This window comes from Nomia melanderi, chromosome 2 (genome assembly GCF_051020985.1).
Source record: "Nomia melanderi isolate GNS246 chromosome 2, iyNomMela1, whole genome shotgun sequence".
NCBI lineage: Eukaryota > Metazoa > Arthropoda > Insecta > Hymenoptera > Halictidae > Nomia > Nomia melanderi.
This window is the reverse complement of record NC_135000.1, coordinates 14,443,879-14,468,192: the sequence shown is the minus strand read 5'-3', so window position 1 is coordinate 14,468,192 and position 24,314 is coordinate 14,443,879. Positions and strand designations below refer to the sequence as shown.

Sequence of the window (24,314 nt, the reverse complement as noted above, 5' to 3'; positions counted from 1 at the left end):
ATTTATAAAGCTGTCATACAGTACTCAAATTGCTGCATCAAATACATCATGAATAATGTTTACACAATGGATAGACATATTATAAATATACTATATTAATATATTGCATTTTTATTAAAAAGTTGCATTCTTATATTATCAATAGTGATTTTTAATATTACTTTCTTCATATTTATCATTCCATCTGAATAGCCAAATTATCCGACATATTTAATAGTCCGGCACTGTCTCGGTCGTGAGAACACCGAATAATCGAAACTTTACTGTAGTGTTATGGTAACTTTATGAAAATCTTGCTCGACTTAAAAATACTAAGAATTCATCAGTCATTACTATAATTCACATTATATCATTTTTTCTTAATTCCATTCCAGAAAAATGGAGCGTTATAAGAATTTCACGTCACGAATAACTATAACTAATACCGAAAGACGAGAAAAACTAAAATCTAATCACTGTCAGAGTCCCTTAAAATTATATAAGTTCCACCCACATCACATTTTGGATGCTGTTCCAAATCCTTTATTCATCGAATTTTCTACAACATCAGAATGTATATATTAGTAATTTCTTAATAGGTCAGCTTGTATCGTTTCCTTAAGAAGAATCTCACTTTCATCATTATTTTCCAGCAATCTTCTAATCGAATTACAAATGAGCAACAGCGCAACTTTTAATCCGTTGTACTCGATAGGCAAGCCTCAATCACCATTTAATTCGATGCAATAATAGAATAAAATTAAATATCCAATATTACATATTATGTAATGTATTACCACATGAAATGTTGAAATTGAAATGTTCTGTAACCCCTTGTTCTATGATCTATTTTTCAACTATACTTAACAAAACAACTTCATCGTTAATAATTTAGTAAAAGCAGAAAAGAATTTTATACTCCTTCTGTGTCAACGTTCATTATAAATATTAAAGATTGATAATAGACAGGTAACATTTTATTTATGTCAAAACTAAATAAATGACATTTCAATTTGTCGAATGCAATTAAAAACTGTCATCACCAGTGTGACATGTTATTTTAAGGCAAGGGGTTAATTTATGTATAATTTTTCTTTATATTACCATACTTGAAAATCGTCCTTATTTGTCGTTATTTTGTTTATTTGTTTTCTTTTATTATTTAGTGAGTCTTGAACTAAAGTTATTTGCAATTCAATAAATACCTTTCTTGCTTTCGTGAAATATAATTTTTAATTAAATGTGTTGAATGCGTTCGGTTAAAGCTAATGAAAAAGGTTATAGTTATAGTGCTTCTTGGTGGTTGCTTAAGTGTTAAGATGACGTGTCTACTCGTCAAACGCAGTTAAGTGGTTGATTCCCGTTATAGAAATAGCGCGTTATACGGGGCCCTACTGTATTTACCTGTCGATGTACCAAACAATTTATATCACAGATACCGAACCCGCGTATCAAAATCAATACTGCTACATTATTGATCCGCCTCTCTTTTCAACGGGCTCGGGGGGTCAGTTGGAATCTCCATTAGAGAACTGGTTTACCATTGTTGCATGTGTAACAATCATTGCAACCGGCTTCGCACACATTTGCGAATGGTGAATCGCTTCGTATTTCCATACAGGACAGGGGTGTATTTGTGTGTATGTGCGTGTGTGCGCGCACCGCGAAATTTATCGAGCTACCCGGATCGCGCGAACATCTTAGGCGCGGTTGGGCCCGGCAATAAGGCGGACTCTAATCGCGATATAACCTTATCCGTAAGAGGATAGTAAAGATGCGATTACCGGCGTGTCGCGTTTCACTGCATCGAACCGGTATAGTAAATTGCATTCTACTCGGCTCGCGATAACTCCAGGCACGCGTTGCTGTGAAATACCGTTAATGCTGCGGCTTCGTACAGTTTCCGTAAGAAAAGTCTACCTTTTTCTTGGAGGAATTCCGGTCTAGAAGTTGAAGAAAATTCGTTTCTTTTCAATTTTCCACTTCACTTATGTGTGGAGAATACGTATTTATAAGGACATTTCAAGATTTTGAAAGATAATGAAGTTGTAGATATTTCAAAGACTGTCGCTGTTAGTTGGACTTATATGTCCAGGTCTAGAAGTTGAAGAAAATTCATTTCTTTTCAATTTTCCACTTCACTGATGTGTGGAGAATGCGTACTTATAGAAACATTTCAGGATTTTGAAAGTTAGCGAAGTTGTGGGCATTTTAGTGACTACCTTAAAAGTCCAGGTCTAGAAATTTAACAAAATTCATTTCTTTTCAATTTTCCACTTCATTGATGTGTGTGGAATACGTACTTATAAGGAAATTTCAAGATTTTGAAAGATAGCACAGTTGTAAGCATTTTAGTGACTGTCGTTATTAGTTGGACTTTATCATCACGTAAAACTTTGAACATGTTTTCCTCGAAACACTGTTCCTGAAATTCTGGATATAAATATCTCAAAAACTAATCAAATGATTTGAATGATTTCTTCTTAAATTAAGAAATATACTTTTCTGCAAATACTTAACTTTTAATATTTCGACATTTACTATATTTACTACTTCTCAAGCGAGATAAAATGGTGAAAAAATGGAGAAAATATAACTAGCTCTCTAGAGCAAAATCTCTCCTTAACTTTTAAAAAATACGTTTCGTGAGTTAACCTTGTTGTGATATTGAGTTTGTCCATTAAATTGTAGTATAAGCTCGATTGTAAGCGTAAACATGATCTGATATTCTAATTTAATTATAATATTCTGCAAATGTAAGTAACTGAGATTAACAAGAAGCTACTCGCAGTTGTTTGTCAGCTTTTTTGTTAATTTGATCCTCGAAGAGAAACTTCTCCACATACACTATCATAGACGTTAATTACTGAGCTTTGATCTCTGAAGTGAAACAAACATTGAACTATCGCATACAACTGGCAATACGGTTTTCGTTAATTACAGATGCAGGCCTCTACATCAATGTTCCCAGTCACGTATCGTTTGGCGAGCTTCAATCTTTGAAATATACAGAACGCTCCACTGAGACAAAAGGAAATTGCTCTTGGAATTGCATCATCGGGCATTACCTCGGCCAAATCTGCAATGCACGGTAAGAGAAGAAAAGAATAAGAGATGGGCTGGTTTGTCCACGTGGTAACCCATATTTTCCAAAGAGTTTTTAGTATTAATATTCTTATAGTTTCAAAAACACCTATTTCATGTTACTTTTTTTTATAATCATTAAAAAACTGTGGATACTGTTTTGAAATATTATTAAATAAACTAATAAATTACTAACACATTGTTAATCAGTCACGAGTTAACTCGCATTTGCACTTGTATCAGCTATTTAAATGTTTGAAACGCAGGGCAATATAGAATATTGCAAAAGCAAAATATTCAAAGTTATCTAAAAAAATATGTCCAAAGTTTCATTTCAATTCATTATGTATACATAAAGTATATTAGAGTTTATTTAGATTGTCTCACTTTCATATTTAATTACACAAACAAAGTGTTAAATAAAGATTTAGTAATGGAGTACTTAAACTACAAATAAATTGAGATTTTAAGAAAGGTATTATTATAACCTGCATGTACATATTATTTTCGATTTATCGACCGTTAATCTTGTATTATTATTCATGCAACTGGTATATGATTATACAATAAGTCATTGTGTAATAAGTATTATTAAGTAATAATTAATGTACCCAAATATTGATGGTCACTAATGACTTTACTGTTAAAATGACCACCTTAAAATAAACTCAAATGAAAAAAAAATACTGAACAATGATCTTCATTGAATAATTATAACATTAAGTATTTCCTAAATTGAAAAGTTAATCTATTTATGTAAAATGGATAAATGAGAATTATTAATTAAATCGTTAGATTTGTAATACGTTCTTATCTTGATCCGCGTTTATTTATAAAAATAGATATTATAATATATTTACTACTATTCGTTAGAGTTTTATTATCAAAGAGATTCATTTGTAGTTCATTGCTTGAACTGAAATACCCATACAAAATTAATTTCGTATACGCAGGAGAGAAAAAGCGAAACAAACATACTACGGATTTTGCGACGAAACGAACTATAAACAGGGACATTTTCAAATGAATATCTGAAACACTGGCTGCATGTAAAATACCGGTGCAGCCACACTGTTCTCAATCTACCTATTCGCTACTGTTTTACAAAGTTGTACCAAAATGGTGCGTAACACATCGTGTAATTCCCTTGCGAGCTCGATATGAGTTAGCAAAAACGAGTACGGGAATGACAGAGTAATTTAATAACCGGGATCTGGGTCTCATGAATAATAAAGAGACAGAGATACACGGGATGATGATTTGTATAAAATGGGTAACAGAACTTTTGGTGTAAATTACATACTAAACATGCGTTGCATGTGACAAAATATGTTCAAAATGAAATTTCTTGAGATCAAACTGAGATTTCAGTTAAATTTCGAAGTCGCAAAGGAAATAAATATAAAAATATCGTAACTGTTAATATTAGAAAATTTTATTTCCTATCGAAAATGTTCCGTGTTTATATCAAAAAAATTAAATTTCTATTTTTAATTAATATACATTAACCTAAAAAATTTTACTTCAATTTTTAATTAATATATATTAATTTAAAAAATTCACTAATATTCTTCATTTATAATGATCAGGATTAAATTAAATTCCTAGAAAGTAATATTTAAGAAGTCTAAAACTAAATTGCCGGATTTCATTAAATGTAATATTATAAGTATGCTCAATTTTCCCACAAAACAAATTCTATTCACGTCTGAAGAGTTCTGTCCCATAAAGGGTCGATACAAAAATGACTGGCAGAGAACATCCGCTCACGTAAAAGGAACAACGGCAATTCTAAGAGTTTCACTCTCGATGTTTACAAGCGTTTCCACTGATCGGATGTTATATTTTCACGTCGATGCTGCTCTTCGCGATGAACAACGTGCGCGAACTTTCTGGAGAAAGAATAGAATTCCCGCGACGGCAGGAAGCACGACGTTTGTTTGACTGAACGATAGGATCCCGACGAAAAGCTCCGTCTGTCAACCCCTTTCATTCCGACCGTTTTTTGTCCACATATTCTTCCCCTAGTCGTTTCCCCCGTGAATTCGCCAAATTGACCGACGAGAAACCTGCAGCATGTAAACAACGTCACGGAAATCCTTTTTTACCGTCCACGCCAGATTTCGTTAGCGGAGTTAAAATTAAAAAGGTAAAGCTTCCAGTGAACAAGAATTTTTAAAGGGAATTGAGACTCGCTATGTATGCATTTACAATATGTTCTTTATGAAGTATGGAAATAGTATCAATAATGTTTCGCTAAGATTCTCTGTCATTTTTGGTTTAATAAAATAATATAACAAAATTATTCTTATGAAAACTAATAAGTTTAAATATACAGCCGTCATGTGGATTGAATTATTCTAGAATTTACATGCGGGATTTTTATGTGATTAATGAGACATTCGTTGTTATTGAATAGCTTTTTAGTTATTTTTCTAAATAAAAGCATTATAATAATATTTGTAACTACATAAGTTAAATTAGTAACTCATATTTGTTTGTGTACATGTAAATAATTTCTAACGATCTTAGAGTAAGATTCCTCCGTAAGCAATAAATAAGAGTAATAAATTTTGTTTTAATTTTTGAAAGATACCTACGCAGTAGACGATCAAATTTAGAATTCAAATGCTGACAGCCATTGGCACACCTCTGCATTACTTCATATTTACATCAACGAATTCAAAACATTTTTCAAGCTAAGTATTATACATTAACTCCTTGCCTTACGATTTATTTCTCGACTACAATCAATCCAACTACTTTGTCATTAATAATCTATTGGAAAAAAGAGAAAAATCTTAGACATATCCTATGTTCACAATTGTTCCAAAATATAATAACTGATAACAGAAGAATAATATTTAATTTGAATTCACAAACACTGAGTAATATTTACTTTTGTTAAATTCTATTTAAACTTTTTACCACGAGTCTCACACGTTATTATAAAGCAAGGAGTTAAAGAAAAAAAATCCCTGAAATTAAATAAAGATTCAACGTTTACATTTATTATTACAACCCACGCGCTCAAAACCATCAGTTGTCAAGGATTGAATCCCACTCGATTCAAACTGTCCATTTCCCTCCTTAAAGCTTGCAACATTATTCTCGACCATACTTCAATAGGTCATTCTACAAACATACATTAAAACGTCACAAATGAAACTACGATAAGTTCATAAGCATTTCTCAGCGAAGAATCACGAGAAAAATCAGTAAAATATGCCACTGTTAAATTGAAATTCAACGTCCCGTTCATCTATCCCGACGCAAGACCAAAAAGCAAGGGATTAAGATCTCAAAGAGCCCATTGAACGTTGCATCGTGCTAGCACTTAGATACATATTATACTACTAAAGTGTAAAGCACGAGAGAACATAATCACCGTGAAAATGGCAGCACTAGCTAGAAAAATCTCCGGGTATATTTACACGTCCCACACACGTGGCCGTAGTGGTCGTTCGACCGGCAAGGAATCGAATGCGCGTTACCAATAATGCATAATCAGATCAAGTGTCAGACGTGTACGTTTACTCGCGCCCTTAGAGCGGCTGGCAATGGCAATGCAGGTTGTAATGCCGCTGATTGCATCGGATAACGTTTAATAATAGTACGCGTGCAACGTGTATGCACGCATTTGCCGCACCATTCACGGAAGATAGTAAACGTCGGGGGCCGGTTAATTTTATACGCAAAATAAACCCTTCGCGGCGGAACTTTATTCCCTTGCCGTTTCGTACGGTTGCACGTATATCTCTATTTACGGTGGAAATGGCGACGGTGCTTGTTCATACTTTAAAACCAGTGGAAACTGTTAACTTCGAAGGAAATTGATTTTCTTATTATTGGGGAAAGAGGATATAGATCTGTTGTTTGTAGCTTCAATAGAAAGCTTTAATGATTCATTATGTTGTATTGTATTATGTGTGTGTATCTGGTACACAAAGTACCAGCCAGGTCAAACTTATCCATTCCTGATTTATTCATTTTGCAACTATTGAAAAGATAACAGATGTTTCTTTGACGAATTATTAAAGAAATTATTTAGCAATACGCAAACTGAATTATAAATCAATTTAAGACTCGATAGATGGACTTTTGAAGTTTCTATAGAGAAATTTCGAAAAGTCAATTTAACTGCGAGATTTAGTGATATAAACGTTGTTTTTCAATATTGTTTCGATATGTGGAAAGTTGCCTCGTAATGTTATGTAAGGATAAGTTAATTCTTAATGATTACTATGATTAACTTTTTAATTTTTGTGATGCAGTAATAGTTTGTAATGCAGTAAGAGCAGTAGCTTACTTTACTATGTAGTTAGAAGTAACGAAAAGTATGAAAAATTGGAAAAAAGTGTAAAAATGTCAAAAGACACCTTTTGAAATTTTAACTTACAATTATTTTTCAAGCTTAGTCGTATATTCTGAATTGACTTTCCAACTTTTCCAATAACGATTATAAAATTAACTATACGAAATGTCCAAAATTCAATTTAGAAAAAATCATGAAATTGAGAAAAGAATTTTAAATTAAAATTTTAAAAGGTGTTTGTCAATACCTTCGATAGAAATAGTATTAAAGTTTAAAACTCTAAAAACTATAACCCATAATCAAGATCGCTGAGATTACAAAAAATGAACAGAAATTATGATAGTTATGATTGTTCGGATTTACAAAAGATACTCGAGTGGATTAATGTTAGATATTAATTAATTTAAAAATAATTTAAAATGAAAATCTTTTATTACTAGAAATTGAATTGAACTAATACTTGAGAAAAAACGAGGCCAACAGAGAAATCTTTATTTCTTTTTATCGTTTCAATGATGTAGGTTTTGAAAAATTGTTTAACATTGCGGTGAACACATTTGTAGTACATGTATGTGTAACTATTCAATTTCTGGTGAGAATCTATATGCGCATTTGATATTATCTTTGCCATTTCAAGTAACGGAGACATCTCCTTTCACCCTGTTCGACAAAGGAGAATGTTAAGTATTCTTAGAGGTGAAGATGCGTTGTATGTGCAGAATACAATAGAATAAATATTGGATATTTTAAATATAAAAAGGGTAATATTAGATTATGAATATACTTTTTTTTAATATGAATGAAAGTTTATTTTCAAACTTTACTATAAACATGCTGGGAATACTTAACAGTGGAATTAACGAGTATTTAAAATGATCGATTTGGAACCATTTGTAAAAATTGTAAGACCATATTTTATTCAAATTATTGTACGACATTTATTGTACCATATAATGGAAATATTAATTTTTTAAATAACTTTGAAGACGAACCTCATAAAGCCTTCATAATTGTAAAATAACGAAGTTAGAACTGATCGTTTTGACAAGTATGGTAATTTTAACGTTAATTTATGTCTACTCCTTAAAAGAATTATGAGATAACGTTCTTTTTAGCTTCTGCGCGCAACGTTTATTATATAATATGAACGAAAATATTACTTTTTATGAATTGCTTTGGATATAAACATCTTTACAATTTTAATAATTTTAAATTAAAAAGCGTAAAACTAGTCATTTTGACATGTATGACAACTTTATGTTAATATCTATAATAAATGAAATGAATGATAAATGTGTAACTTTGTTGAAGATTTTGTAATGTAATTTTCTAATGACTTAATTTTCGATCAATGTGCATTAAGAGCAGTAAATAATTCAATACAACGCATATTTTATGATAATAAGTAACGAAGTAGTGTATGATAAATGCGCATTGTGAAACATTTTAGCATTGTAAACATGTAAAGTTATGATCTTTGTGTCACCAGTGGTTACACGTGCACTGTACAACAAATGTTAACTTCTCCCATGCCATATTTTAACATTGTATTTTACGAAAACAAGTTTTCTCTATCGCGTACATTTAAAAAAAATTTAATTTCGATAAAAAACAAAATGATTAGTATTTAATTAATATTACATTAAAAGTAATTAATTTAATATGAAAGAGTAATATTGAAAGTTATTTTTCGTTTCTTACGTTTCTTACAAAAAATAATTTCACCGAATTCCAGACTAAACTAACATATATTTTTGTAACACGTTAAACGTTTAAGTATTTTTAAACAAGTTTTGAGATGAACAATGTAAATCCTTATTCACTCGACACGCATCGATTCTTATATTCTTCATTTTATTTAAAAAATTTATAATCCGAGACAAAATCTAACTGAAAATCATCCTCCTGTAATAATACATTTTCAAAACCAATACAGGATAGATTTGTTATATAAAAATAAACAAAACATTCAACTTATGAGCTGCGTAATCTTTTTATCGCGCAATATGACTGGTTCGTTGGCAGCTGAAAACAGTAGGATACCAAGTATAAACCACGAGCTTCCCTTCAGCTCTTTCAAGATACGTCACGCTCACTTGATATAGCTGGACATCGACACGCATTAAACTATTCTTAGTTTAAACTCGCGTTAAATTATAGTGGCCCCATAATGCATACAAGAACTATCTTAAGAGTGAAATAATTTTATGATGAGTAAAATTTAAAAAAAAAGAAAAAAACCATGCCATGAAATACTTCCTTTGAACTATAGGAGAACCGCAACGTACAAATTAAAAGTAAAATCATTTTATCTTAGACAGAAACTAAGAGCTAAAAATAAAATATTTTAGTTAATTATTTAATTAATTATATTGCAAAATTTCATAAAGAATAATTTGATGAAGAACGTTCCTGTGATGAGAACAGTCACGAAGAAATTTATAAAACAAGAAATCAAATGAAAAACAAACATCCTCGATAGTTAAAATTTCACACATGACATTCTTCACAAAATATACGAATTTCATTTATACTCAGAGCTTATAATTTTTAAGATAAAGCTCGTATATAGTATGATCGATGAACTTTTGGAAAAAGAACTTACCAAACCGAGAAAATTTTCATTCAAATTCGACACATGGTTTTGGCAATATATCAAAACGAGAATTTGTTAAACCAAAAAAGTTCTCATTCAAATTCGAAATATCATTTTGGCACTATTCCAAACAGATACTTTTCTTTTATTCACAAAATCTTCATTCAGACTGAACAGATTTTGACCCGTTTTTCCTTTGAAACTCAATTATCACACTGTACGTAAATTTCATCCACAAATTTATTAACTGAGTACATAAACAAAATGAATGGCGTTACCTTTGATAAATAGACGACAAAACAAGTATACTCAATATTGCGAGAAATGAAGAAAAGTTTTCTAGATGAGAATATATGGACCGAATATTTTTTATAATTGTGATCCTCGTGTTGTTAAATACTCGTTGCTTTGAAGTCGACAATTCTGAATAATTTTTTGAAAACAAATAACAATGCTTGAGCTACATAAATTAGGAAATACAAACGTTCGTGGAACTGCTTTATTCGTACAATAAAGCGATATAACTCGAGAATGAGAGACAAAAATAAAAAATCGACTTCAAAGAATAGATGACAACGCTAGGGAAGTTTTAACGAATGTACTCATGTAAAGTGTGTTAGTTTGCTGCGGCAAGTTCAAAGAGGCACAAACGAAACATAAAATTTTATATAATAAACGTGTCCAACCATGGCTATGAATTACATTATTACACAAACACTTGGAAACATTTACTGGATTTACACTGCTGCTCATGATTTTGAAATCATTTATCTGATCAGGAGAAAATTTTTATTTGGTAATGAAAAAATAGGAATTAACGTTTGAATCTTTGAGAAATGATAATTAATTGATATACTCGATGTGTTAATAAAATATAATTGATATAATTTAGTATGATTATTAAATTAAGTGTACTTAAAATTATTGCTTCTAATTCTTCTATATCCTTTTTTTCCTTTCTTCTTAATAGACATTTGAGTGTAGCTAAAAGTGCACGATACACAATATGTATTTTTAATAATTAAAATAAGTTCAAACGGAAAAATCTCATGACTGTTTGGTGAAACAAAGGATAGAAGAGGTAAATATATAATAAGAAGGAAACTCTAATAAAACTACTAAAATCAAGAACAATTGATGCACAGCATTTTGATTTCATTTTATTTTGGAAACCATAAAATAATTCCGAAATTTTGAACGATAATATATAGAGTGCCTCACTTTAATGTTTCTATATCCGCAGTTATATTCTGAATTGTCTGTAACTGTAAAATATAACACGGGTGTTATTTTTTTCTTTGAAAGTGTATGTTTCACAATTTTTAAGCTGATTATGACTTTTTAAAATCTAAAATTTCTAATACTATCTAGAATTAATATTTTCATTTAGGTAGGAGCACAGGTCACTCTCAAATGATTTTATCGATCTATAATATGATTGATTTTGAAGAACGTTCGAAGTTATTTGTTGCCATTTTATCTAGATAATTTATATTCACATAAAAATGTCAACACCCACTAACACGCAATTGTTTTAAAGCAAATGAGCTTTATTTAGTCTAAACTATCTTGACACTTTTCATACCTGCACGTCAAAACTACGAAAGTGGGACAATTATATTATTCGGTCGATGCACATGGAATGTCAGATTCAGAAGGAGATATGTCCAAACCGTTATCATAATAAAACTGAACCTTCGGAGGTAAATCTTTAAATTTCATATTAATATTGAGAAAACACTATTCAATGTTGTCACTCTGAGATAATCTGAAAAAAATACAACAAAAAATGTTTGAAAGTATCTTCCTCGTCGTACTTTATTTCTGAACACTTTTATTTGAGTGTATTTAATATGATGAAACAATCCATATTTGTGTCTCTAATGCGAAATACATTAAAATATCTAAATTTACAGATAGAAGAGAATTAAGCCAAGAAGACATTACCAATTTAACAATTTAACCCTCTGTATTTTTTATTTATTTCATTTTGTATTCAAAGTGGTGAATGAAATTAAGTAACCAGTTAACTTAAACTTTCATATGCTCAGGCGTGAAAGTTTACCGTCATTGTAACTTGAAAGTTAAAAAATATATTTGTTTGATGAAATTATTAAAACTATTGAATACATTGTTAATTCGTATTCATATGTGGATATTTATTAATTTTATACTGCATAGATTTTGTTATGATCATGAACAAAAATTCTGCACATAGAGGGTTAAGTAATTTCTTTCGTAAAAAATATAAAAAGCAATTAATTATAAAAAATAATTATTGTCATACATCTTTTATACGAGTTTATTTATATTTGTACAGTAAACCAAGTTCAAAAAGAGCTTAAGAAATTGTTAACATATATAAATTTCATAGAATTGAATCAGCGTTCCAAATTAGGAAATATTTAATTAAAAAACAACCATCAGTTAAATAGACTATATTATATTTTCTGATATAAATTATAAGAATACACTCACCGAAATCTTGATTCATTTATATTTTAGCTTGCAAATTAACAGATCAAAATTTGATCATTTTAATCAGTTCTTTAATAATTGTAGAAGAAATCCAGATCGTAATATTTCGATCCGTTTAATGCTTTTAATTTTATTTATGAAAACTAATTACTCAATTGTGTCGAATCTTCACGAATTTATGTAGGATGAATTTGTAGAACGAACGAAACCCAAAAGATTCATTTACCAACTCAAATAATTACTATTATTAAATTTCATAGAACTTACAAAAAATGTATCAAAATAAGAAACTACAAAATTAATTTAACTATGACAATTAAATCTTAATTTATCTCAAAATTTGCCTACAGTCGTGTATAGAATTATACGATTGCATTTTGACCAATAATTATTTCGAATTGCTATTTTGGCCAGAACGCGTGCAAAACGGTGACGTTTCGAATGCGTTCGTGCGGATCGCGGGAATACGATCGTACCCCGGTTTTGCAAAGCTTCTGTGCGTGGGCAAACGGTACCTGGGATCGCGTGGGTCGGAAATCCAAGTCTCGCCAACGCTAGTTTTGCTACGGTTTCCAAGGCTATGTGCAGCGAAAAAAGCTGGCAAAAGCGTGGACGAAGAAAGGCGAGCAAACGAACGCCACCATCGCACTGTGAGTGGCCAATAATTACGTTCAAACAGTTTTTATCACAGAACAAGGAATTTTACAATCGCAAAATTACAAAATTGCACGCACAAACCAATCCATTGGCATCTTACTGACAATGACTTTCATGAGTAAAAACATGTAAAATGTAATAATGCTGCAAAAATAAAATTTTACAAAAGAAAGAAAAATTTATGCTCGATTTTCGTTATTTAGATAACTACGAATAACTGAAAATATTCAAAATGCATCTGGCTGTGTGAAGAATTCGTCAGCAATACACCAATTTTTATGTATAAGCTTGCTAGAAAATTGGTTTTATAAAATAGCGTGTTTCTGCGAAAAATGCAACGAACATGACGAAAGAAAGCATTTTGGAATTTGACTGGGAAATTTCAATTCAACTCCCACATTCTTCACATCTTGTACTAACCGATCATCGTTTATTTTTGTCTGAACAGAATGCTTTAACACGTTGACTGTCACGGTGATCACTGATGACTAGACAGCGCATCTTTATGCAAATTCGAAATTTCGAGAGTATAATCAGAAAAATAGAACCACTATAAAAAATGATTATTCTTAACAAATATTATAGAAAGCACTATACTTTAGATATTTTAAAAGAAGTGTTTTTTAAAGCAGATTGTATAAAATAAAATGTATAGAATAAAATCAACACTGCAATGGTTTTCTTTTTGAATAGTAACAAATTATTAAATGAAATATATTATGTTAAGAAAAAATTATGGAAACTAATGACGATTACTTAAATGATGAAATAGATTGGAAGAATAAATGAATTATATTGAAACCGAATTGCTATTTATCAAGAGCAAATTATTAGGCTTACCGGAAAACTCTGTCAGGTTTTGAATGTAAAGAAGATAGTACATTTTTAATACCTTTATTAATATTTACTGAACAATGTAATTTCCATCGTTACTATGTAATTACCTTTTCTCAGCATGATAATTTATGGATTCCATTTCTGTAAAACACTGAAAATTCTGTAGAATGAAAATCTGTATTTTCTTACAGGATTTTTCTTTTTGGAACAATATGTTGTATTAACCGATACAAACAATGCAGGAGAGTGCAATATTAGGAGAATATTCTGAACAAACAATTACATCTCAAACGTCCTCCATTGAAGCACTGTAATTGCGTTACCTGGTTTAACTTCTCTTTGGATTTCCAACTTCGATTTTGCAGATACTACGTTTAACTATCGTATTCTTGTTCATATAATAGTCATGCCCTCTCTCTTCCTTCGAAATTCTGACAAAATTAGAATCAAATTATCAAAACTTTATTGTTTTGAACTATATTAAAATGTAAAGAAGACAATGTCACAAATTAATTTGAAAACTTTTACGAGATAAAAAACATTAGAATTGATTATTAAACATTGATTATTATATATAATATAATTATATAATAATATAATAATATATAATATACATATAATTGATTATTAACATTGATTAAAACATTAGTATTAATTTGAACAGTGCAGCAGAGATCATTTTAATTTTCTTTGCGATATAAAGAATTATGGAAAAATATGGAAAAATAGAGATTTTCTAGGATTCTATTAAAGTATGCAATCTTTAGTCTTCGACTAAAATCTGAACATAACATTTTTGAAAATTTTATTTATTAAATTATATAGATTTTCCGCTGTATTTTATATTTAAAAGAAAATTATCTTTACTGAATGAAACTTTATTAATCTGTATACCACCTGTTTCGTTCAATAATTTTCTACTATATGTCAATGTAATTATTCATACAGTAATACCCAATAACATGGAACCATTGAATGTATCAATTTAGATATATATAAAGTCTACATCAAACAAAAATGAAAAAAAATATATTAATTCTTAATTACATTTTCTCTGACTTAAATCAAACGGATAATTCCCAATAAAGCAGGCAACTACCATTATCTAACAATTAAATTAAAAACACTGACATTTTCAAAATAGAGCATTTCTAAAACCACTGCAACGCTGCTACCTATCTTTACGCCACAAAACACAAACACTTTACCATCAACTCATTATTGAACAGCTCAGAATCTCTAACATACAATCCTCACACTTCACAACCACATAAATGCGATGTGGTTGATTCCATCGTGGAAAAAAAACTTTAAAAACAGACGAGAACATCCCGCATGCATCTTCGCTGCATTCGAATGCCTCTCGCAAGTAAAAGCAAAGGAAGAAGAAGACGAAGAAAGAAGAGCGAGCACACGGTTATAGGCGCGTTCGAACCATTTTTTCCCTTTCCCCCTATCCTTTTTCCTTCTTCTATCCAGGGTGCAATTACTCCGCCAACCTCTCATTCACCGGCAAGAATTCCCTTCGCACGCTTTGAAAAAGAGTAAATCGGAGCACGAAACCGAGATCGTCGGCTAGAAATTCCGAGTACGTTGACCGGCGCGCAACTTTCGTGGCTCAGTATCGCTGTAGGTCAGTTACCTGTTCCGTCGTGAGAGGCACGTGCGTTTAGCTAATGCACGCACAGCTTCGTAATCCGAGAGTTGCGCTTCCCTCGCGACCGCGAAGATTAAAATTATGCACGCGCCGAACAAGATACAGAAACCCCGCGTCGCAGAACAACGTTCCATCGCCTTGTGGATCACTGACTAGACTGAGAAATGCGGGTCTAATTGGTTAGACCCGCATTTCGACAATTTGCTATTTGTCAATACATGTAACCAGTCACAACTACTATACGCCTGTCACGTTAGCTCCGTCGACCAACAAGCTAAAAGTGCACAGGGGCAAGAGGATTCTTCGACTCACGATGCTCGGGTCGACTCAACATTCGACGAATGATCATTGTTGACGCGCGACAATAACGAAAGACGGAAGTGACACTGAATGTGATGAAGAGGGACATAACGATAGAAAACAAAATTCTCTATAGTTCCGTCTTACTCCGTCGCATTCGGTCTCGCTTCTGTCATTAGTTATTGTCACGCGCCACAATGACCATGCGTCGAAAATCGAGGCAGCCCAAGCATCGTGAGTGGCAGAGTCCCCTTTGCCCCTGTGCACTTTCAGCTTCTGGGTAGTCGATACAGACATGGCGGGCCAACTGTGCAAATAAAACGAGTCGCAAGAGGGCCATTTTCCTTCTATACTTTTCTGCTGACCGTTAAGTCATAGACGGACAATATAGTTACATATCCAATAGTCTAAGCAAACGCCAGCGAAGTGTGATTACTAAGACCATAGATAAGGTAACTCAAAACATATGAATCACTAGGACAAAACAACTTTTCTCTTAACTCCTTAACCTGCAACATCGTGTCAAACTCGTGACGAAAATTTTCAATTGAATTTGAGAAATCTAAGTGTTATTAATTCTTTTTAAATACAATTTAAACATTACTTTTCTATTAGCAACCGTTAACCTTTGAAGTAAACGTAGGTGTAGAATAAGTATTAAAATTTGTTGTGTACTTAATAAATTACTAACGATAAAGTAGTTGTATCGATCATACTTAAGAAATAAATCATAGGGCAAGGCTTATCGGACGTGTGTCACCTCCTACGTGACATTACAGATTTTATTATAGCGGACGTTTGTCACTTGCTGAGTGACGTAACAAACTATTCTTCCAAATTGAAGACTGCTTTTACCCGTTAACTGTGGAATGTAATTTTAAAAATCTCTCGTTTTGCGTGTATCAAAATAAAAAAATGAAGCGTATACTCGTTAAACGCAGGGCGAATGCACCTAGGATATATTTTTATAAAAAACCGAAGCAAAACAAAAAAGAATTATATGGTTATCTGAAAAAATAAATAATCCACCGTTGAAAGAATTAGTACCATTTCAAGCTTTTAGACTCTCACAACTCATGTACGATCTCAAACGACATGTACTGTACAGTTTGTTCTATGATTCTTAAAAAAAATTGATATCCCTTAATTTAGATCTTGGAAATTAGCGGTTTAAAAGTAGACAATTGGCGTAATTACATCAATCAAAAACATTTACCAAATAATGTTTTTAAAATTCAATATGAATCAAATTGACTTGTTCCGTAAATGTAGTGTTAAACTGTGATTGAAAATATTGAAATGTATAATTTTTATTAATTACCAGCGAATTAGGGCTGAGTTGGCTAAGACGTGAGAGGCCTACTGTACTTGAAAACGGTACCCCGGTTTTCTTGTGGACGGTGGAACGCTTAAAATTAGACACCGCGGCGTTTACGTAACACTGCTAGCGTTCGGTATTTTCAAATTCGCGCGGCTCGACATTGTCGCGACGCGACCCTGTCTATTTAGGGGATATCTTGTATTTTGTGTAACAAAATAAACCGCATATTAATTCGCAGGTTATGTCGACTAATTATTACGTTTAACACGTTAAACGCTGATATTTCTTTGTAAGTACTTTCTGCCATGATATAGTAGTGTAGTACTTTTCTGATAAAAATGATCTCACATTAAAGTTGCCTGTCACAATTTTAACATTTTGTCAGATACTGAAGTGGTAAAACAATGTGTACTATGATCCAGTTGATCGACTTGAATTTTGAACAGGTTCTTCAGCAGATTTAACCCTACAAGTAGTACCTCCATCTTTAAAAAATCTTAATTTTTTACAATTTCTTAATATAGTGGAAGTAAGAAAAAAGTTTAAAAAACCTCAATCTGTACTTTAAACTGCCACCATTTTTTTGAGGAATAATATATTTTAATAATTTTGGTAGGGGCTGTACGTACATCGATACTGAATACAATTACACCTCGCTTTTTTTTCGTTTACTACACAACCGGAATCATGTCAACGATCAAGACATAATCTTTAAAAATGACTTTCATTAACAACGAGTAACGTCTAAACTTGTACGTGTTTTAACTTTAAAGAAATGAATAGCTCATTTGTACAGTCTACATTTTTAATACTTCGTTATGTAGGAAAATCATGTATCCATTTATAGACGTTAATCGTTTATTATTCAAAAACTGTTATACGAACAACAAAAATGTTGTAGTTAAAAAAGTATTTGTATTTGCAGTCCTGATTCATATAAGTAAAGCACATATTGTTTAAATAGAAAGTTAGTGTGAGACCACAAGAAATAGTACATACACTTTATCAGTATATGCAGTGGAAACGTCGAGAAAGGGACCATTCATTAATGATAAGAGCAAAGAGAAACGGTTGTGATATGCAAACGCAAATTTACATACACTGATGGACTTATGGAAAATTATATTCCCAAGAGGTGATATATATCTAACGATTTTGACAGCTGAAATTGTATCTAGATAATTAAATACACAAATTGATTTTATTACAAATGAATTTTAGTTGGATTGTATCAATTAACATAATATAAATACTATTTTGTTAAAATTAAGTAGTATACATAATTTTATAGTTAGAAGAATAATTAATTTGATTGAAATAAATATCTCATAAATATACTATAAAGTGTATAATGACATGGCTAATACTAGAAATTAATTGAATTTTATCAATTAAATTAAAAACATACAGTTGCTTTTAAATATAAATATTATTGAAATTTCAATAAATGCATACTTACAGTAGGTGCACTAAAAAGTCTTTACATTTTTTGAAGAAGCTAAAACGCACATTCTACTTTACCATACTTTAAATAAAAATATTAGAAAGTAAAGTTAACGCTAGAATTAACTTTAACCTGACACGATTTTCATAACACTTTACTTATAGAAATTTTATTAATAGACTTCTCAATGTTTGTGCCACAATAGAAAAAATAACTTAATAACTATCTTCAAGTAATACTTCTAAACGAAATTATTGCCTTAAGTTATTTAAAAAGAACTTCACGATGGTAATAGTCATTACCGACGAAACATCAATTAAGATATCTTTAACTATTAACCTATTAACCGACTGATATTTCAAACATAAATACTCACAACGCCATAACTCGAAACGAATAAAATTAATAAGGTCAACATTGCATAGTAATAAACGTCTATACAAAATAGTTTATACTAACGCGGATATTATAATTCCATACAACGCAAAAATTATTGGTTGAATAAATAAAAAGAGGAATGATGAAGAGAAATGATCAAAATGCATTCAGCATTTCATCTTGAACAAAGTCACAAATTCAGATATAATTTCTATTAAACAATGATCAAAATACATTTCGAACAAAATCCAAAACAAATAAAAAGAAATTAATTACCAAACCCTGCATATAACACAGAATATCAAAAAATTCTGTTCGTCGCGTGGAAACAACATCGAGAACACTTTAGAAAGTGCCGAAGCTACTTTCAGCAGCTTGCAATTTCCGACGTAAAATAGCAGAAGCAAGAAATGTTTAGCATATTCCTCAATATGCAAGACAGCCAGTGGAAAGCGAAACAAACCAGCCAGAAACGTCGCCCGTAGAAATGTTTTTGCGCGGCCGGTGCCACCGAGAAAAAGAGAAAAACCCGCGTTCGACGGATATATCGCAACAATCCGGTCAGATATGCCGGGAATTTAAACCTGTTCCCGGCACACGAACCCGCACATACCTACATACACGAAGAATCAATTAATGTGAAACATGTGGTAGAAATTTCGTGACCTGTCAATGGCCCGTTCGTTCCACGCGTCGAAGGAAAATGTAAACGGAGCTGTTTTCACGGAAAAATCGGCGAAGAGACCGCGGAATGTCGCTGAGCATCCCGGTGAAAAATAAAAGAAGAGTTCGTTGCGGCGCTCGCGGCTGCAAAATAGTAATCGCCTCGTGGTTAACGGTAACGAGTCCTTTTTCAGCCTCTCCGCAATTACATCCCTACTTTGGAAGTGCACACATCCGCAGATTCGCGACCGATCGATCGCAGCGATTGTGCGGTCGCGAGACGACACTGGGCACTCCCTGTTACCACGAATTTCAACCCTTTGCACTTGAATGTTTTTCCGTTTCGTATAGCTATTCACAATTCTCTAATGAAATATTGATTAATTTTCGACTGTATTTATACTAAAACTACTAGACGGGTCAAAATTGCCTATTCCTGATTTCTTCATTTTGTAATTATTAAAAAGACAACATATGTTTCTCTGATAAATTATTAAAGAAATTGATTTAGCAATATGCGAACTGAATTATAAATCAATTAAAGTATCAATAAATGCACTCTTGAAGTTTCTACACAGGAATTTCAAAAAAGTCAGTTTAACTGCTCGGTTTTAGTGTTAAAGAGAAAAATATACGAATCAAGGGATACGGATGGAAAAAAAATAAAATATATGCAGGAAGTGCAAACAAAGAAAACAGTTATGAATACAAACGTACATGGCAAAATAAACGTGTAAGGAGAATATAAACAGGGAAAACAGCTGTGAAAAAAGGTAAAGTAAAGTAAAACGTCTATGAGATGCGTGAGTGAAGATAATACAGATAGCATAAAGTGAAACCAATACTCATAAAATATTTTTTTGCTTATAAGGGAAGCAATCCTTACAATGCAATTTAAATATTGTCACTCGAGGAAATATTAAACCTTTTTGTGGATTATTATGCCTCAAAGAGAAATAGAAACAGGATTTTGGTTGAAAAGTTTTATATAAGACAATCTTCAATTTACGCCAGTCGTATGAAAAATTTTAAACCGGTTTCTACTTTTCCGTGAATTGGAAAGTTATTTGTTTTACAGGTGAGTGTTAAAAACATAAAACGCATAGTACAATAACATACAATTAAGATTTTTTGAAATATTAATAAAATAATCTTTTTACGTGCATTGATAGAGACAATAAATTATCTTACTACAGATTGAATTTTAAGTAGATATTCTACTATGGAGCATTGAAGATATTTCTTTCACATTTTTTTAAAAAAAGTAGCTTGAAAAGTATGTTCACCAAATTCTGTAATTGATAACAATGTTTAATAGAATGTTTCAAAATAGATAACACAAATGTTATTCTATATGTAACAATAAATCGAAAAAAGGATAAAATTTTCTCAGTTGTGGCCTCGTTTCCGAGTGACATACGCATTAGTGTTTAAGAAGTAGAAATGGTAAACCATGCACAAATGCATTGGCTAATTCATATTCACCAGCATGTGTACATAACGAATTTCACACACGATTTTCTCGAAAACAGGACTTTCACATGTTGAATGCCACGGGGTTCACTGATGACCCACCACTAAATTAAATTACTATAATTCATTTAATTAAACGAAGATTAATTTAAAACATTTCTATATTATAAATAACAGTATAATTCATTTAAACAACTTGATACTATATATTTCTTCCCTTTATGTATTTTACTCCGTGAAAGTTCCCAAATTACCAAGTATAAAATCATAAAAATATTACACCTTCTTTTTTAACATATTTTTGCATTCTAAATAACTTCTTGCCAAGTTATATTACAAGTTGTTATATTCACGGTATTTTCTTATATTTATATTTGCAACCATAAACTATACATTCGAATACAAAATACAAATAAACTGAAATTTTGATATTTACGTTATCAAAAGAAAAGAAAAGGAATTACAAATATATAACATTTTCTCAAGTTTCGTGCGTAACAAAGATTTTCTTCCGCAAAACTTTCCTCAAACCATTAAACCGACTCGCTTATCCCTTTTTGTCTCTGAATATATATTTTACAGACCATACAATGCCTTGCCTTACAATATCGTATCAAACTCGTGGCAAAGAATTCTACTAAGGTTTCACAAATATAAATGTCATTTAGTTCTTTTGAGTTCAAATGAAACATTATTTTCCTTGTTAGCAATGTGTATGGTGTAAAGTAAATCCAGACATAGAAAGAGCATAGAACTTTTTATTTGTTTAGTACATTTATAACGATAACTAGTTCTAACAAGTGCAATTATGAAAGTAAACCTCAGGGCAAGGGGTGAAGGTGTTTCCTAGCTTTTCGATCATTTAAAATATTCATGATAAATACCTATGTGTACCATTCAGGACGAAAGGGTTAACACATTCACGTTTAGACATATTTCTATATGTTTATTCATAGATAGTAATAATAATAATGTTTACTAAAATGATGTTGAAGTACATTCTTTTGTTACGTGCCTAGCTTTCTGACTTCAATTACTAACCATAAGTAAATATTAATAAATCATTTGATAAGTAATTTGTTTATTAACGTTGATTTATTTTAGTATTATAAATTAACTGTGTAAATACCACTGGCAGTACATACCGCCGTGACCGTGTTAAACCATTTCTGTCCTGTCCTTTCGCTAACACAACCTCCTCCGCACACTACAAACACATTCCGATGCGTTCGCAACTGTATTTCCAAGTTTAAGCTCACAGAGCATGAAAACACGAATGTTCAACTTTTCTATCCACCTTCGATCTCATATATACAATGAAATATTGAAATAATTAGAAACTGCACAACACACGCACAATAATATTTGCGAATTAAACGTTCTGCAGATGCAAACCTTATGCATTACACTTACAAATCACCGACTGAATTTCAATGTTAACTAATTACTATGAAAAAAATCGCGCAAACTTTCTCTTGTACCTAATATAAAACTTATTACCAATTCTATGTCTTTATTCCTTGCAGAAATTTCTTTTCTATCGCGACTTAGTTGAAAATAGCGTTAAGTGAACGGATTAAACGTTATCACGTTGACCGTCACGATGGTCACCGAGAACCAATTGATTTAACAAATTACTTAAAAACAACTACGGAAAGAAAACTGATGACGAATCAAAATGTATAGTTACATAGATAGCTAAATAATAATGTAACTTAAGAGCTATGATACGTTAAAAACCGTGCCAAGTGCAACCGCACCAAAATAGCCGTACACAGGTGAACCGAAGATTAAACAAACGCAATCGACGAACGAAGAATTAATTACGTCATGTCCAGAGAAAGCGTGCTGCAATGAAAGCGACCATTTCTGTTAAATACGTTTCGTATTCCTTTTTCCCTCTGCATCGGACGTTTTTCCCTTGGACTATTGGAGGAAAAAATATATATAGTGGAAAGAAATTAAACGAACTCGTCTGGAGCGTAAAGTAAATACGACTTTCTAGTTTGCATAGCTGACGCGCTGCCAAAATCGATGCCAGAGCCGGACATCGGGGATCCAACCAACACGAACGACGTCCACGTTGCTGGCCACGCACCGCTCCTTTTATGTATACCGTAGTACACAATGTTATCTAGCCAAGAGGAAAAAAAGACAATGGCGTGGGCCGGTGGAGACAACCGTTGAATATTAAATAATTTCATACGTGCGACAGGTTAACCCGCCATCACGGCTGACACCATTCACAAAGAACCGTCGAAGACCCATTGTGTTCCTGGCGTCAATGTATTGCTTAAAAGCGATGGAAAGTATAATTGCCGCGAGGCGAATTAGATTCGGAATTATATCGCGTGTATTGATTTTAATTCTTCATTAACCGGTTAACTACGTTTGACGAGTATACACGTCATCTTAACCTGTTAACTGTGCAATTTATTTGGAATACTTTGAAAAATCTCTCATTGTGCGCGCAATAAAATCAAACGACTATTATATTCGTAAAAGGCAAGGCAAATGCACTTATAATATATTATAACAATAAACTAAAACAAAACGAAGAAGAATTACATATTCATCTGAAAAAATAAATAATTCATCGTTGAAGAGATTAGTACCATTTTGCGTTTTAAGGTGACTTGTATACTCATCAAACGCAGTTAGCTTATGGAATTATAAATTCATTGTCATTGAAATATTATACATTTACGATGAAGTATAAGTTTATCAATTAATTTGTAAATTTAAAGCAATTAAGTAATTATTTCTTAATTCAGGTATAGTAAGTGTTCCAAGCGACTAGAAACAATAGGGAACAGACGCAGACAGACTCGATTATGCTCAGAAGTATACGAGAGTGGGAAGCTTTCAAATTTAATTGCTTATTAAACAAAGAGTAATGAAACATTTTCTTCGAGTAATAAGTAGTTCCTACGTATACTTCCGCTAAAACATTTAGGATCACTTGTTTCAACAAAAGAAACCTCACAGTTTGTAATACAAAACTGCACAGGTGTTAATTCTTTGCACTCGACAAATTCTCTCATGGTAAACATGCATCACTTTCTGACGAAATATCAATGATGTTTCTCAAACCTATCACTTAAAAAATCACACAAAAATTAAGGAACAAAA

At 31.7% G+C, this 24,314-nt stretch overlaps 2 protein-coding genes across 33 annotated transcripts in view; one reads left to right on the top strand and one right to left on the bottom strand.

Moving 5' to 3' along the window:
- The window catches only part of Patronin (calmodulin-regulated spectrin-associated protein patronin), a 139,504-nt gene that overhangs the window by 61,577 nt on the left and 53,613 nt on the right, over window positions 1–24,314 (bottom strand). The window lies entirely within an intron of this gene.
- LOC116431935 (uncharacterized) overlaps window positions 1–24,314 on the top strand; it is a 38,001-nt gene that overhangs the window by 1,269 nt on the left and 12,418 nt on the right. For 2 of the 7 annotated variants that reach the window (XR_012997996.1, XM_076364571.1), the window contains exon 2: window positions 2,923–3,070. Coding sequence is in view for 5 of the 7 variants with exons in the window: in XM_076364571.1 (XP_076220686.1) it covers window positions 2,923–3,070 (148 nt within the window). In the remaining 2 variants the exon portion in view is untranslated. Of the gene's footprint in view, window positions 1–2,922; window positions 3,071–4,016; window positions 4,195–5,655; window positions 5,888–10,944; window positions 11,012–20,324; window positions 20,483–20,580; window positions 20,788–22,708; window positions 23,688–24,314 lie in introns of those variants that run through there. The other 5 variants (XR_012997995.1, XM_076364570.1, XM_076364568.1 and 2 more) reach the window with 5 other exon arrangements.